The 16,561-nt window shown below is 51.8% G+C and overlaps 1 protein-coding gene across 1 annotated transcript in view; it reads right to left on the reverse strand.

Annotated features, from left to right (window-relative positions):
* Positions 1-1,309: 1,309 nt before the first annotated feature.
* Neurl1b (neuralized E3 ubiquitin protein ligase 1B) overlaps positions 1,310-16,561 on the reverse strand; it is a 30,046-nt gene continuing 14,794 nt past the window's right edge. The window contains exons 2-5 of the mRNA XM_031352829.1: positions 15,088-15,633; positions 7,933-8,625; positions 6,387-6,512; positions 1,310-6,039 (exon numbers count right to left, since the gene is read on the reverse strand). Of these exons, the coding sequence (XP_031208689.1) occupies positions 5,795-6,039; positions 6,387-6,512; positions 7,933-8,625; positions 15,088-15,633 (1,610 nt within the window). The 3' untranslated portion in view covers positions 1,310-5,794. The remainder of the gene's footprint in view (positions 6,040-6,386; positions 6,513-7,932; positions 8,626-15,087; positions 15,634-16,561) is intronic.

Raw genomic sequence — 16,561 nt, forward strand, 5'->3', positions numbered from 1 at the left:
CATCCAGCACTGTTCACCAGCTCATTGTGTGGTTTTGTACCCTGTTTTCCTCTAGATGACCTGGAACTTGAACTGCTTCTGTCCCCATGTCTTGTTAATTAATACCTTGTTCCTGCTGTGAACACCCGTCGTTTGTTGCACATTGTGAGTGCTGGACACTAGTGCCCAGAGCATTGGCAAGCACCCATCAGTTTGTCTGTCTAGGTAATCCTTCACAACTCCAATAAGCCTTAGAAAAGGGAATACCCACTTAACAGTCTTCAGGACCCAGGAAAAAGGCCAATGCATGTCCTGGGGTTGGCCAGTCGGGATCCACATTGCCTCGACTGTAGGGATTGGTTCAGGAAGGGACACCATACAGGTTGGTCCACTTAGGGATAATGGATGGCAGGATGCAGGCTGGGGAGACAGGCAGTTTTGAGAACCTGCCTGGAAAGGGAGAGAGGGCAGGGAGGGCGAGGCAAGGTGTGAAACCTTCTCAGTGGAGGTGGCTGTGTTAGTCTTCTCTTATGCTCTGCTCTTCCTGCCTTGGGAATGTTGTTATTTACAAAGTTAAGACAGCACTTGTGTTGCTTCATGTACTGCACACTTCCGGGTCTTGGTTTCCTGCCACACTAACTGATGCTGTTGACCATATCACCACTATCTGAGTTCACCTATAATGAGAGAATTCCTTTGTAGTATTTTTGCAGATATGGGCTGATGTGATGAAAGGACAAGTGGCTATCACCCTGTGCTCATAGGACAATGGCCATTACACTGTGGCCATCACAATGTTCATGGGACAGTGGCCTTCACAGAGTTCACGAGACAGTGGCCATCACACTGTGTTTATGAGACAGTGGCCATAGTGTTCATGAGACGGTGGCCATATTGTTCAAGAGACAGTGGCCATCACACTGTGTTCATGAGACAGACAATGGCCATCACATAATGCTCATAAAACAGTGGCCATCACCCAGTGGTCATAACTCAGTTGTCATCATACTGTGGCCATCACACAGTGACCATTACATGGCTATCACACAGCGGTCATCACACAGTGGCCATAACAGTGAGCATCACATGATGGGATCACACAGTGACTATCATACAGTGCCATCACACAATGGCCATCACATGGTTTCCACAGCACAGTGGTCATCACAGTGACTATCAGTGACCATCACACAGTGGGCATCACACTATGGCCATTACACACGGCTCTGCAGACACTGTCACTTGTTGAAAGGCTGGTAGGATTCAAAGCCCACCACCCCCTGCCAATATGACATTCAGTATGATTTAAAAAACTGAATCCTGAGGAGACTTTTTTTTTGTACCAAGCCAAAGTTGTATTTGTTTTCAAACATGAAATTTATGTTAATATAAAACAGATAAAAACAGACAAATATCAGAACACACAACACACAAAAGGCCAGCGCAAACCCTTCCCGCTCACTCCCCAAGTTCTCAGGCCTTTAGTACAGTTCCCCAAGGACTAGACGGTATTGGAGAGTCACAGTATTCAATCAGAAAGGACAGACAGGTTTCAAAGGGTCTGTACACAGGTAGTGGGGACGGGTGGGGGATGAACACTATCATTCCAACTGCAAACCACAAGAGGGTCTAAGGGACTCCTCACTGGCATTCTGGAGCCCAACTGCATCTGCTAGCTTCTTGTCCACGTTGAAGGGTTGCATTTTAAAGGATAAAAAGTGTGCAAACACACACACACACACACACACACACACTTCCATAAGGCACAGACAGATTGTCATATGGGTAGTTCCGTTAGGGACTTGGGTGAAACAGCGAGACATTAAAATATTAAGAAATGCTGGGAGGCCCAGTGTTCCTGAGCTGTGTCCCCAGCCAGGGCAGGATGGACGGAGCAGTGAGCAGTTACTGCTTCCCATGCTCCAAGGCTGTACAATGCCATTCGCAGCTGGAATTCAGGGTTCTTGTGCCCCTGCCCCCACCAGTGCCTGGAAGTAGCAGGGAGTTATCTCCCCAGAGACTCCCTATAGGTGGTCGTTAACTGGTGGGGTCTTGGCTGTTTGGCAAAGGCTCACTCACCACAAAGAACACCCCTAAGGTAGGTGTGGAAAGCTTTGTGGGCGTTTATCTAGATGGATCCAAGGCAATAGAATGGTCAAGAAAGCCCATGTGCTCCACCTTGTCTTTCCAGGTTGACAGTACCACTCAGACATCAGGGATGGGTGCTTGATCTCTGTTGCCCCTTACAGCAGCTCACAACCTGAGGGCACTCAGCAAATGTTTGTTAAATGACTTTGTGTCCATATATAGGAGATGCTATTTTGTCAACCCCCTGACCACTCCTAACCTGGCTCCTGGTCTGATCTGCAGTCTTTTACTGAGTACCTACTTCATGCTAACACAATCCCCAACTCCAGAGTGATCAAATCAGTTTATGATCTGGCCTCTTGCCTGAGAGCTGCCCACAGGCCTTGCCTTTTGTCCCAGTCATCAACCTCATGTCCTGACCATGAGCCATGCTGGTGAGTGGGTATTGAACAAGTGAAAATGTGTGTTGTAGCCTGCACAGGACAGCTGCCCAAGAGGGTCAACCCCAGTAAGAGAAGGAACCTGCTTAGCCTGGGAAACAACTATTTTCCAGAAAGTTCCAGTGGTCAGGGATATGGCTGCTATGAATGAGGGCCACTTGGCTTCTCCATCCTACTCTTGGCTTTTGGGGTTCATAGGGCACAAATGGGCAGTGAGCCTGGAAAAAGGGCTAGGGTGCTGCCCGAGAAGGGAGTGGCTTCAAGGTCCCAGAAAGGGGTGGCCTGAAGTCCCTCTCCAGAGCATCCCTGCTTGACACCCCAGTGCACCTGGGCAGTGAGGGAATGTGGCCCAGAACCTGCACAGGTGTGGGCGCCAGGCTTTCCAGGTGAGTCTTGGGAAAGAAGACTCAGGCAGTATTGAGCTTCCTGAGAAGTTGAGCAGGCAGGCCAGGGCTAGGTGTGGGGACTGGAATCCCAGCCCTGCCACTTCCTGTTTTGTGATCCTTAAGAGTCTCACAGGATCTCAGGGCTCACTAGCTAGCCAAACGAGGACAAGGCTATATTTCATAGACCCCAAGTACCTGTGTCCGGCAGCTGACGGCCTTTGACCTGGAAGCTGCATCTTAGCATCCTGCAGCTAAGGTGGGTGTGGCTTTTGAAGCTGCCCATAAGAAGGGTGAGCCTTCTAACCATCCAGGATGCTAAGGTGGGCGTGGCCTTTGCAGGTGTCCATAAGATGGTGAGCCTTCTAACCATCCAGGATGCTAAGGTGGGTGTGGCTTTTGAAGCTTCCCATAAGAAGGGTGAGCCTTACAACGAGCCAAGTCTCAGATAAGATTCAATATGGCACTAAAACCTATACACAGGGTCCTGTACAAAGGTGTCTCTTTAACGGTATGAAAGACACTGGCTTCTTTTCCCTCCTGCCTCTTGTTGAGATAAAACACACACACATTGCCCCTAGGGCCCGACTCCATCTTTCAGAGCACAGGCAAATACCCGGCTTTTAGAACAGAAACACCCCCTTTGCTCTGTGGGAAACAAGGCACCTATTTATAGTGGCTGCAGAGCAGGTTAAACAGGCCTGTAGTTCCTCTCCGTCCTGGTAACAGGTCACCAGGAGCATGCCTGGGCCACCCCTGAGTCTAGGACCTCAGCTGCGGATGTCCTGGAGATGGCTATGGGTAACCCCTGCTGCATCTCAATAGTCTAGTTGGAAGGGCAAGAGGCAAAGGAGAGCTTGTTCCCCTTTCTCTGAAACTGTGGCAGTTAGAGACTATATTCAGACAAGGCCATGGATGCCTGGAAACCCGGTCATCATCCCCAGCAACGAGGAGGCCCTGCCCATGCCCAGGACAAGTAGACGCTGAAGGCTTGGCTATGTAGATTGGGTTGTGTACCCAAAGCGCCTGATTCTCAGACTCTCACCAAGGCAAACAAGGGTTACTGTAGCTCCTTAAAGGGTTCAGCTGCACCAGGGTAGTGGTGGTGCACACCCTTACTTAGTCCCAGCACTCGGGAGGCAGAGGCAGGCAGATCTCTGAGTTTGAGGCCAGCCTGGTCTACAGAGTGAGTTCCAGGACAACCAAAACAACAACAAACCAAAACACTAAAAAAAGAAAAAAAAGAAAAAAAAATCCTAAAGTGAAAAGGTGGATGTGTGCCCTGGAGTCCCTAAGGAAGAGCAAGCTCTCAGAGGTTCTTGCTGGGAGAGGAAGTAGAAGGCTGCTGAACAGGCCAGATCCAGACTCTCTCAGACAGAGAAGCAGTGCAGACCCAAGGCCTCCAGCCACCAGGGGCACTGAGTGGGGCGTGGGCTGCTCTCAGGTGGTCCACTGTCAGAGCCTTGTTCAGAGCTCCTTGTCGAAGCCTGTTCCATGAACCTCACTTCCTGAACGCTTCTCTTCCCCTCTTCTTCCCTCCCATTCACAGCAAGAGAGGGCCAGATTAGGCAGTGTGAGGAAACAGTTGCTCCTGGCAAGGTGTCTCAAGCTTTCTCTCAAAAGACCCGGAGCGGGTCTCACCAGTGCCCTGGCGCTAGGCTTCCAAGTAGGAACAGAGAAGGGAGAGGCCAGGCAATCCTTCTAAAGGTACAGCTCAGGTAGGTGGATGTACATCCAGCACAACCCATGGCTCTTCAGAAGGGAGGTGTGGCACACAGGGCCAGAGCATCAGCAATGGCAAAGTCTGGACACCTACAGAAACAAGTCTGACCCAGTGAGAGAGTGCCAGGGCCAGGAGCCTGGGAAATGCCAGCAAACAGGTCCAGGAGTGGGGAGCATTTCAGTCCGCTCCTCATGAATAGCTAACCAGGGTAGTTAACACCATAATAATCAAGAGAAAAGGAGAGGGTCAGGACAAGGACCAGGTAGGGGGTCTAGGTCTTCTAGCTTCTGCCAGCTGGTCACCGGGACATGCCCAGAGCTCTTAATTCTACCGTGGGAGATACGGAGTCGTCCCAGAGAACAGGAAGGACATCACAAAACTCCAGAGCGTGTAGGGATGGGGCTGAGGTGTGTAATGTTCTACTGGCTGGGGATGAAGGAATCTAGATGCTAGAGCTCGGACACCTGTCCCCAGTTGCCTTGGGAAGGCCACTCCTACTCTGAGTAAGGAGCAAAAGCCACCTGTTCTATGATGTTCTCCGCCCACTTTCTCCCCTCGGCAGGAGCTGCTGCCTGGAGCTGTAAACAGTGAGTTATTCTTGCTTTCCCTTAGACAATCTGAGTGCCATTGAGGGAGCTCTGTGTAGGTTCAGGCCTCGTGTGTTCAAAGCTAGCTCATTGCAGAAAACTAAAATCCCCAGAAAGTGGACAACCATCACATTAACATTTGGGCCCAGATTGCACATTCCTTAGTGTTAAATACCCTCCAGGAGACGGATCCCTGCTTAAAACATTCACACATTCTCTCTCACGCACTCTCTGTGCTGTCTCCCCCCACCCCGACACACACACTCAACCCAACCCCAAAGAAGCATTGCACAGACAGAGGGTACCCTTTCCCAGCTGAAGGTCACCAAGAGGCAGGTGATCTGCCAAGCAGTTCCTGAGCTGAATCCTGGGACGGGCTTTTGGGGGCTATGGGTGTTTGAGCCAAAAGCAACAAATGCTCGCCTGGGCTCTAGCCCCCAGGGCCTCATCTCCACACCTGTCCTGCCTTGCTCATCACTGCGGAGTGGCAGACGAGAGATGGCTCCTGACCCGGGCTCCCTGATAGCCATGGTGTCGCCCACCTAGCAGGGGCTTCACAAAGGTGACCTCGCCTTGGCCGAGCCAGGTGCGCGGCTATGGCCTGTAGATCTTGATAACATCCTTGATGGGCCGCCGGCAGATAGGACAGCAGGCCCTGGCCTGCCTTCGGAGCCGCAGGCCGCAGCTGTGGCACAGGCACATGTGTCCACATGTGTAGATGACCGTGTCCACCTCACTGTCGAAGCACACTGTGCACTCTCCATTCCTGCTGCCTGCCGGTTCGGGTGCAGAGAAGGCTGGGGACACCGGGGGACTCAGTGGGGAGCTGGGGGCTGTCACTGCCAGAAGGGAGATAGGGTTTCATTAATGGTGTGGCTCTCAGAAGGACTCAAAATGTAGTGTTTCCCACGGTGGCAATGGGCACAGTCCTGTCTTTGTTTACATATTGAATTTTACCCATTTTTGATAGTGCTGTCCCACAAAACACAAAGGTAGACTGCTTTCACCAGCAGTCTTTGGGCTTCTGATTCTCTATATTTGTGCTCCCACTGAGCACAGCAGAGAGGAGCAGATGCAATGGCAAACACCACAGGCTTGCTCAGCCAGAAAAGGCCAAGGCCACGGCATAGCCAAAGGACCCATCTCGTGAGGAAGTCCCGCCCCTCCGGGTTCTGTGTTTCCTTACCCAGAGATGATTCTGATGCTGAGGATGACTGGTTGACCCCAAAGGTCATGTCTGAATCACTGTCATCCTGGGAGCCACTGAAGGACCCTGATGGCGTTGTGGTCTCAGGACTGGACTGTAGGGTACCTGGAAGTCAAACAGAATCTATTAGGATGTGAGAGAGAGCCACAGGCTAGTCCCTGCTTCTGTTCTCTCTGCGTCCCTCCTGTCTAGTAATGGATGGGGTGACCGTCCAGGGTTCTGTCAATGTGGTGGATGTCAATGCTTTGCCTCCTATTTAGGTGCCTTCACAGTGGTATGGCTATAACTCTATTATAGTTAATATAATATAATATGTATGATTTATATGCTATATAACATGTATATTTTAGCTGTTATAGATCCTATTTCAAAAAAAAAGCCTTGGGATGCTAGGCCAGACCCAAAGAACCTTCCATTCTTTAATTCCACTGTGATTCCAGGATGGGCATGCAACCCAAGCAAGGCCACCATGCTGCTGCCATTAGAAGTTTTGGTAACTGTTGGTGCCTGACATGGAGAAGCCTCCCTCTGGCGGGTGGAGTTAACAGAGGCTTACCCCGGGGATGCACATTCATCATCTGGACCTTGCTTTCCTGACTCTATCTAAGAGCTCTCAGACTTCTAAGCTACTCTACACTTTTTGCTTGGGGCACTTAGAATGGGATTTTGTCACAGCTACAAGGTTCCAGAGTGTGAGCATCTCTCCCTGGCCCAGCTCAGTGCTCACTCGGAAAATATGTCCCTTCTCAGGAAGACGAGAGACGCTTCTTTTACTCTGTTTGAAGGAAGGTCAACTATCATAGTAGCAACTTGGAAAACTTATCTCAGGCTGAAATCTTAGATTAGGTGGTTCAACAACACTAACTGTAGAAAGCTCAAAATATCCTAGCCAAACCCCACAGACTCGCGGCTTCTCCTCTGGACCCCCAGGCTGTGGTGTTCCGGCACCTGCTGGGGCTATTCCATCCCACGGAAACCTCGCTCTCTTCCACCCAGGACACCAACTCCAGGAAGAGTGGGATCTGCCAAGCCCTTCAAGGCTGGATGTGACTCTTGGATTGTGAGACCTGCCTTTCAGTTGTTTTGTGTGTAGATGGGAATAGTCATGTGGATTCACAGGCTAATACAGTGGCATGGTGGCTCTTTCTGCTCTAAGCTGGCCTGTGCGCATGGTACTGTTCTCTCGGGGAAGACTTCCCTGACCACTGCATTCAGTCCCCCAAACTTGGAAGGTAGCCCCTCTGCTGTAGTGGCAAATGTCACACCGTACAGCTGTCCCTATCAGCTTGTCACATGCATAAAGTGGGTATCCTGTCCTCTGCTGGCCTGGCCCACAGCTTCTGGCCTCTTTGTCTATATCTGCTAATAGCAAAGGCAAGAATCATCTCAAAACAGGATGGCTCAAGCCTTTCCTTCACTCTCTGCACATAAATAAATAAAGAAAATAAAACCATCTCCCAGCCAAGCCCTGGCAGCAGCTGTCCTCAACAGGAAACTCTGATTGGGGACCCCGGTGCACACTCACCCAGGAGACGCAGCTGGCCCGCCACGCCGCCGCGCACCGCGAAGAAGGCCCAGAGCGCCTGCGAGGTGTCCACGCACAGCAGGCGTCCCCGCGGGCGCCCGTTCACCGCCAACAGGACATCGCCACCAGGTCTCAGTGTGAAGCTGAGCGCGTCGCCTCCGCTGGGCACTGGCCCGGCGCGCGCCACTACCCAGTATTCCTTGCGGTCCAGTAGCGCAGAGGGATCGGCCGGCAGCTCTGATGGCCGCAACGCACCGGGATCACAGGACGTGATGCCAAAGGCCACAGCCGCGGGTGCCGCCAGCCCCGGGCGCCCCACTTCCACGCACAGGCTCTCCCCCGGCCGCAAGGGCCGCTCAGAGAAGACGAGCGTGCGGCCACCATCGGGGCGGGTCGCGCAGGCTAGCCTGCGGTCGGCGGATAGGCTCACGTCGGGGCCACGCGTGGCGTGGAAGCGCAGCTCGGCATCCAGCAGCGCAGGCGATGAGGCGGGCCTCGCGCGTTCACGGGCCACGCATGGGACGGCGGCATCGGGTCGGCCGAGAGCCAGATGGCCCAGCTTGGCCACCACCTGGTTGTTCTCTAGCTCGTTGTTGTCGAAGTTGGCAGCATCGTGGCTGCCAGGAGGAGGGCACGCGCTGAGGCGGGCCTGGCCCAGGCGCAGGGGGGTCAGCGTGTCAGCGAAGGTGCTTTCTGTGGGACAGAAGAGAGGTGTCAGGAGGCTATTGGCACCCAGGACCTCAAGTCGCAGACCGGGTCCCTTAAGTCTTAAGGGCCCTGGACTCCAGCTGCCCCTGACCTGCAACCTCAGATCCTGCACTCCACCCGGATCCACTGACTTCCAACCTCAGGTCTAAAATCTTACACCCCAGATTCCCTCTATCTCCAACTCCACACTCCTGAACCCCCAAACCTCATAACCTGGAGCTTACACTGCAGAGCCCTACAACCTCAGACTTGGAATTCTAGACTCTAGTTCCTTTAGATCTCGTATCTCAGACCCCAGCCAGGTCAGGCAGAACTCCACTGCTCTAAATGTAAGGCCCTGGCCTCCAGCTTTGCCTGATTTCTGACTCCTAGTTCCCTTGGCTCTCACCCAAGCTCTTCCTGACCTCAGACTTCTCTCCAGGTCCCCCTGACCTTATGGCTGCATGGGGTCGGGCTGGATTACTTGCTACCTGAGCCTCCAGCCCTTGAGGCACCCAACCTCCTACTGTTTTGGAAGGGCCTTCTTTCTCTTCCATCTCCACCCTGCTTTCTCTTTCCTCCCTCCCTGCCCTGGCTGTTCCTGAACTTGTGATCTTCTGTCTCAAGTGCTCCAAGTTCTGGCATTCATGCACCATGCCCAATTTCTTGCCTCTTTTCCTTTGTCCTTTTTTCTCTCTCCCTCCAGAGGTTTTCATACATTTGCACAGCTGGGCCTTGGAAGTTCCTTTGCTGTTTGCCTAGTTAAAGCAAAGCATCAACCTAAAGAACAATCCTACACTGGAGCCCTAGCCTGTGGCAGGTCAGCCTGAGCTCCTGAGTCTCGTTTAATACAGCACTGACAGGCATGAACTACTGCCGCTTAGCATGGGAACTGAGGCACAGAACCATCGAGATTCAGGGCTCTTTATCACAATGCCACCAGGAATAGAAAGGACAGGACACATGACAGAATGGAGATGGGGGAGGAAAGAGGAAGCAAGGATGCCAGTATCTGGAGTGGGAGGTGCCGGTTGCTGGCAGTGGGGTACTGGGAGAGCAAGAGGGAGGTGGGGGAGAGTCAAGCGTTCCATCTAGCAGGCTCAGTGCAAGGCTGGGATATGGGAGAGAGGCAGGTAGGCAGCAGGAGGGTGGAGGGTGCATTTGGGAATTCTAGATTTTGCAAAGTCCCCTGGGGTTCCTGTGTTGGGAGCTGGATTAAGAGGTAGTGCAAGTTCTGAGAGGCAGGGCTCTGTGAGTGCCATTGGAAGTGCTGGTCCCCAAGGGGAAATGCTGGGGGTGGGGTGGGGAAAGAGTAACTCAGTCCCATGAGAATAGGTTGTTCTGAAGAGAGCAGGCCTGACCCCTGATTCTCTCGGGCTTCTGATCTCACTATGCTGTGTCTCCCGCTTGTTGCGTCTGTTGCCCTGATTGCATCTCCCGGAGGCCCTGCCTGATCTGGTCTTGCAACTTGCACAACATGTTAAACAGATGCTTTGGCGAAGCCTCAGGTATTTTGTTACACCAGGCAGAAGCGCAACTAACACGGAAGCCAACAGTTCAGAGATGGCATCCAAGTCCTACAGATGCCCTCAGATCAGTATGGGAAATGGTCTTGCTTTATGAGAGCTTGTTCAAGTCCACAGCTGTTTATACATACGCACACATACCTATCTTCATGTTACACACACACACACACACACACACACACACACACACAGACTCTGGGTGGCTCTAAGAGCTGCATATATATTTAAAATATGTTTATATGTACTTTTTAAACACTTTTGTTGTTTTTACATTTACGTGTGTTTTGCTTGTATATATGCTACAGATATTTGTGGGCTGCCATGCGGGTGCTGAGAATAGAACCCGGGTTCTCTGAAAGAGCAGCAAGTGCTCTTAACTGCTTGAGCAATTTCTTCAGCCCCATGTACACTGTTTTTTTTTTTTTTTTTTTTTAACGTGTGTTTTATGTGTGCTGTCATACACAAGTCAAGAGAATGAGTGCACCCAGCACAAAATCCAGGGCCTCTGTCTCAGTAGTAGAGGACGTGTGGTCTTTCCGGTCAGGTGCGTGATGCCTTGCAAAGCCTATGGAGGACTGCTGCTCTGGCTTCTGTACCCGCAGCCAGATTTCCTTGGAGAGAACAACTCACTCTCACTGCTATCACCTGAAGAGTTGGGGTCTCTCAACCTGGTCAGTCACTATACCCCACCTCCTGCCTACAAGTCAAGAGACGGAGGTGTGAACCATACTGTGTAGACGAGGCCTAAAGTCTTGAGACTTGAGACCTAGATGAGCAGCTGGTAGGCCACAGGACTGTCACAGCAGGTGACCCTTTGTTTGGCTCCCAGGATAGCCACGCTGAGGAGGAAGCCTGCAGAATGCAGCCCATCTGGAAGTGAAGATGTCTGCCCAGACTCTGCCCCTTGCCAGACAGCAGCTCTCCAGTGTCCCTCTCCCTTTGAAATGATATTGAAGCAACTGAGTATTTCAGACTGTCTAACCTGCAATGACGGGGCTTCGATGTGATACTTGTTTCATCCGAACACTGGGCAGAGGAAGGATGGTAGCTACTTGGACTTGGGCCCTTTGTGTCTGGAAGAAGGATGCATCTTCTTCAACCTGGGACCCTATGGTGTTCTGTAATGCCAGTGTAACTTAACAGATGTGGGCCCCAGTTTCCTTATCTGCAGGCTGTCCCAGGGTGGACTAATTAACAACTCGGGCCTGGCATTATGTGACCATAATCACAAATATAAATATAACGAGATCCAAAGGAATCTAAGTGACCAGTGGGGAAGGGCAGGTACCCAAATGCAAAGGGCTTTCCTCAGAATTACAGCAGGGCCTGGCTGCAGGCTGTGCCACCTGAGAGCCTTGGGTACGCTGGGTGCTGGGAGCCAGCCCTGCTGTCATTGGCTTAGGTGCAGCCTAAACAGAGACTTTCCAGATCTCCCAGGGGACTCTGTGTACAGCCAGGGCTGAGCTGCAGAGCCAAATACAGACAAATCCGGTCTTGCAGACCAGGAACTTCAGGACTGGTCACTTTCCATCTCAGAACCTGGCTTCTCAACTCAGCAGGGAACTGCACCCTGGACCTAGCTCATCCAGTATGGTAGCTGGACCCACTGCAGAAGATGCAGCTGATACCCTTGCACCAGGCCAAAAGCTGTGTGCAGCCTTTGACTTGAGTTCTGGAGCAGCGAAAGCAGTCCCAAAGACAGAGAGCATATTTCCCAGGCCTGTGGTGCCAGATGAAATAAAGCCTGCACACACTGGAATTTTAGATAAACAAATTGGGTGGGTATGAGCATGTCCCAAGTACTGCCACAGGACATCCTGGTACTAAATTTTCTGTTTTGTTTATCTTAAACTCAAATGTAACTAAATGGCCTGGATTTTTATTGCTCCATTTGACAGCCCTAGCCCAATGTCATCTTTGGCTCTCGCTTCTCAGGCTTTTCTCCATGGGTACGAGAAGAGAGGGGGTGATGAGGGGGTACTGGGTATTGTTTTTAGGGGGAGGATTTCATGGCTGACAATTTTAAAGCGATAAATTACCTCCCCAGAAGCCTAGGGTACACAGAGTAAATCAGACACTGGCTGTTGTGAGCTACCCATTGGTGGGACCTGTGGTACCTCTCTCCCCAAGCCGAGTTTTCCCAGGGATCTCTCAGGGTTGTACGTTAACCCCATCCTCTCAGGGTTGTACATTACAGCATCCTACACCTGCTGCCTGTTCTAAATATTAAGTCATGGGGGCTCACTATCCATTTATTTACTGGTATTTTTAAAAGTTTTACTCAGTGTGGGGGATCAAAACTGAAGCCTTGCCTGCTGGGTAGTGTTCTGACATGGAGCAACAGCCACAATTGAGATAGAGTCTCATTATGTGGCCCTGGCTGGCCTGGGACTTTTCTATGTGGATCAGGCTAGCCTTGAACTCAACAGAGATCCACTTGCGTCTGCCTCCTGGATGCTGGGGCTAAAGGCATAAAGGTAACACACCAGGGTCGTTGTCTTATTTTTACCATCCCCCACCCCACCAAACCCAGCAAGCCTAATTAACTTTAGAGGAGAAAAGAAAGAAAACATTACACAGATTGTTACTAACCCCTGGCTACTCTGGGGCATTACCTGGGAATTCTGTAAACCGAGAATTTCTGGGGTGGTATGTCCACCCTCAGAAATGGTTGGTCTCTAAAACTCCCTGATTCCCCCATTATCTCTTTACTCAGATGTAACTATTATCAACTTGCTTTCTCCATGGGACGGGGAAAGAAAAAACCACTTAGGAGCCAGAGGCTTCCCTCACATAACCCTGGAAATGGTCTTGTTGATCTTTTTAACTGTACACAGGACTGGGGTGAAGAGATGGCTCAGTGGTTAAGAGCACTTGCTGCTCTTGCAGAGGGCCTGAGTTCAGTTCCCAGCATCCACATGGTGGCTCATAACTCCAGTTCCTGGTGATCTGATGCACTCTTCTGGTCTCTACCACATGCCCACATGTGATTTGATGTATGTACATACACTCAGGCATGCCCTCATACACATGAAAAAAAAAACACACACACACACACACAATTGCATGCACACACAGGAAGGGAATTCGCCATGACCCCACATCCCAGAGACAGAGCTCCCCAGTGCTCGCTGCCCCTATTACACGTTTGTGTGATCACTGTTCTGTGCCAAGGGCGTCTCATCAATTAGCACAGCTCAGGGATGTCTCAAAAATAAAGAAACAGAGGCTCAGCTTTGCTTTGTTACGCAATGGGCTCTGCTCGATTCTCCCTAAGGGTCACAGAATACTGTGATGGTAGTGATGATGTTGATGATGGTGGTATGGTGGTGTATGGTGGTGGTGGTGAGTGCAGGTTTGCTGAATGAGAAAATGAGAGGAGGAGTCCTGTGTCCCCTAGGTGTATCCAGAAAGGCTGGCCTCCCATCCGTATTTTTTAAAAAAATCCTAACCCACTTGCACTGTTCATGTGTGGCTGTGGTATCCAGACTCATTTAGTCATCAAGGCCGGCCTCCCATTTGTATTTTTAAAAACTCCTAACCCACTTGCATTGTTCATGTGTAGCTGTGGTTTCCCGTCTGCTTACAGAGACGTGAGTTGGAGAGTGAGACATGATTGCACCCCACTTCTACAGGGATAAAGGGTGGTGGGAGATCTGGGAGGCTTAGGAGAGCCGCGGTTTCTGGAGCCTTCATGGAAAACCTTTAAGGGAAAATGGTGGGTAGGGGCGTGGTTAAAATGCCCAAGTGAGGCCCCAACGCTGAGCAGAGCTCTTCACAGTCGCCTGCTTGAACTGCCTGAACACAAGCCCCGCCCACAAGCAAGCCTGCAGATTCTTGCTTTCCAGTTGTTGTTCACCCACCCCTTCAGACACCATTTCCTATAACCCCGCCAATGATGATCCCGTGAGGAGAGCGCTATCATGAACCTGCTTTACAGTCGAAAAGAACTGTTGTCAGGGAGGCCCAACAGCAAGTGGAGAGCTGGGCCTAGGCAATCGACTCCGCGACTCTCATGTCCCTGCCTGCTCTGACCACTGAAAACTTCTGTAGCTTCTTTACTTGTGGGGGGAAGAGGAGACTCATCTCCTGGATACTAAGTCTGCCTGCCACGCCCAGTGGTGGGATTGGGGGTGGGGCTCCCAAAACCAGAATCCAGCCTAAACATTTAGCTATTTACATCATCTTCCCATAACAACCAAACCAAGCGATTCACATCAACCTTTAGCGTGAAGCACAGTCCATTCAGAGTTATGTAGAAAGATCAAAGAGCAGCTACTTCTAGGGAAGAGGCGCCTCAGTGTGGGAAGCTTCGAGCTACAGACGGGTGGGGAGATCGGTCTATGTGTCCATCCCCTCACTTTGCCCCTGTGTACTTCCTTGCAGGCAGATGACATGCAGGGGTGTGTGTCCCTTCTCTGAAAAACCTACTCTCTTCACACCTCCCAAGTCTAGGCCGGGTTGTTTCAAGTGCAGGCTTCAGGCTCAAAAGAGAACAAGGGACTACCATCCACTGGGGGAGGAGAGATCAGAGAATGCCCCCCCCAAAACACCCTGAGTCCCCTCACAGTTAGCTTGGCTCTAGCTGCTGCGTCTGGCTGCCCACTGGCATAGGTTCACCTGAATGACTTAAGAGCCAGCAGAGGAAATGCATGCTGGGATTGGGGGAGGCGCAACATGAACAAAGGAATGGAAAGAGAGTGAATGGATGCATAATGTTCTAAGAGGGATAAATTGGCTAGCCAAGGCATGGACTCTGGGGCCAGCCCACGTGGGTTCCCTTTTAGTCGGGTAACAAAAGTAACTCTCTGCGCCTCAGTTTCCTGGAAATTGGACACCATTGCTTTTGTGAAAAAGTCACCAGGCAGCTGGGTGGCTCAGGTGAGCCAAGCCCGTGGAGCTGTGAACACTGAGGATATGCAGGATGTGCCAACCGACCTACCCAGCAGCTGCACCTCGTCCGTGATGCCATAGACGTCGATGAGTGCCCAGAGTGGGCCGCCCACGGCCACGCCGCAGTGGAACAGCACCGGCTCGCCGTCGTTGACGCTGTAGAAGACGCGACCGTGGCGATCGGCCCAGTAAGCCAGCACCGTGTCCCGTAGCGCCAGGTTCTCTGGCAGCGCCTTGGCCCAGTATCCAGGCCGCGTGACCAGATCCGGGCAGGCGTACTTGGGGATATCCTGTGCGCTCATGAGCGACGGGTCGTGTGCAGTGAAGCCGAAGCGCAGCGCTCCGCTCCAGCCAGGACGCACGGCCACCAGGCGCAGCCTCACCTGCTCGTACAGGCGAATGGGTCGCTGCGTGAAGGTGACGCCATTGCAGAAGCTGTTTCGCCGCGTGGCTCTGCGCGAGTGGCCGTCCAGACGCACGTTCTTGCCCTTGGCCTGCGCATGGAAGCGCGGCGCCTCGCCCAGGACCGCTCGCCTCTCCGGGCCCGGGCCGTAGCAAGGCCGGGTGGCCAGGAGGCGCGCAGGAGGGCTAGAGTCTGTGGGCAGAAAGGAGGCATATCAGCGCTTAGAAGTCCTGTGGCCAGGGATTTTACTAACCATTTCCATAAATTCCACCTTAGACCGGGCATGGATATATTTTAGATTCTAAAATTTAGAAGGCTCTGGGCTAGACCTAAGGAACTCCTCCTCCCCACCCCTAACCATGGCAAGCCACTGTACACATTTCACAGAGGAGCAAGCCGAAGCTTGATGCTGGGTGTGCATTGAAGGGATCCCCCGTTTCCACATCCCCAGTTTATCACCACCTGGTTCGGGGTCAGATGACCTCTTCATCCTCAGCAGACTCTCCCAAATCTAGAAGCTTCCTCCCAAGACCGCATCTGATCTGCAGAGTACCTGGATTCTTGAGGCTCGGTGGAGATGTCTAGCTGGTTTCCTTAAAATCTATGTTCATAGCGAGGTAGGGATCTGGGAAGCACATTCTCTTGGGATCCCTAAGGCAGCTGGCACTCCCAGCCTCTGGTCTCTGGAGCTGGACCACAGTGGCAGCCCTATCACGCTCTCCATCTGATTTCCTTGTCTGCAAATGGGTGCCGTAAACTCCCATCGCTACTGAAAGGCAGTGTGGGTCAACTCCCCACATATGAGAGGACATCTAGTGTCTGTGGTCTACTGGTAACCTCACGATCTCTCTGTGGCTCCGTCCTAGCCAGGACTCTGGCTTTCTCCCTTCTCTGATGGTCATGGAATTAGCTTTTCTAAAACGTACCTTCTGGGGGATTATTTCTAGGGAGACTTTTTCTGAGGGGCTTTTCAGAGAACCTTGCCATTGGTGGGAATCATCTTCCAGCCTTTTCTTGTTTTACTCAGAAGGAGGTGGCAGGTGGGTGGTCATTGCAGGGACTTCTGACTTACTGCAGCAGCAGAAGCCATTTTTAAAGCCACAAGTCATCTCAAAAAACC

Source organism: Mastomys coucha, unplaced genomic scaffold (assembly GCF_008632895.1).
Source record: "Mastomys coucha isolate ucsf_1 unplaced genomic scaffold, UCSF_Mcou_1 pScaffold5, whole genome shotgun sequence".
NCBI lineage: Eukaryota > Metazoa > Chordata > Mammalia > Rodentia > Muridae > Mastomys > Mastomys coucha.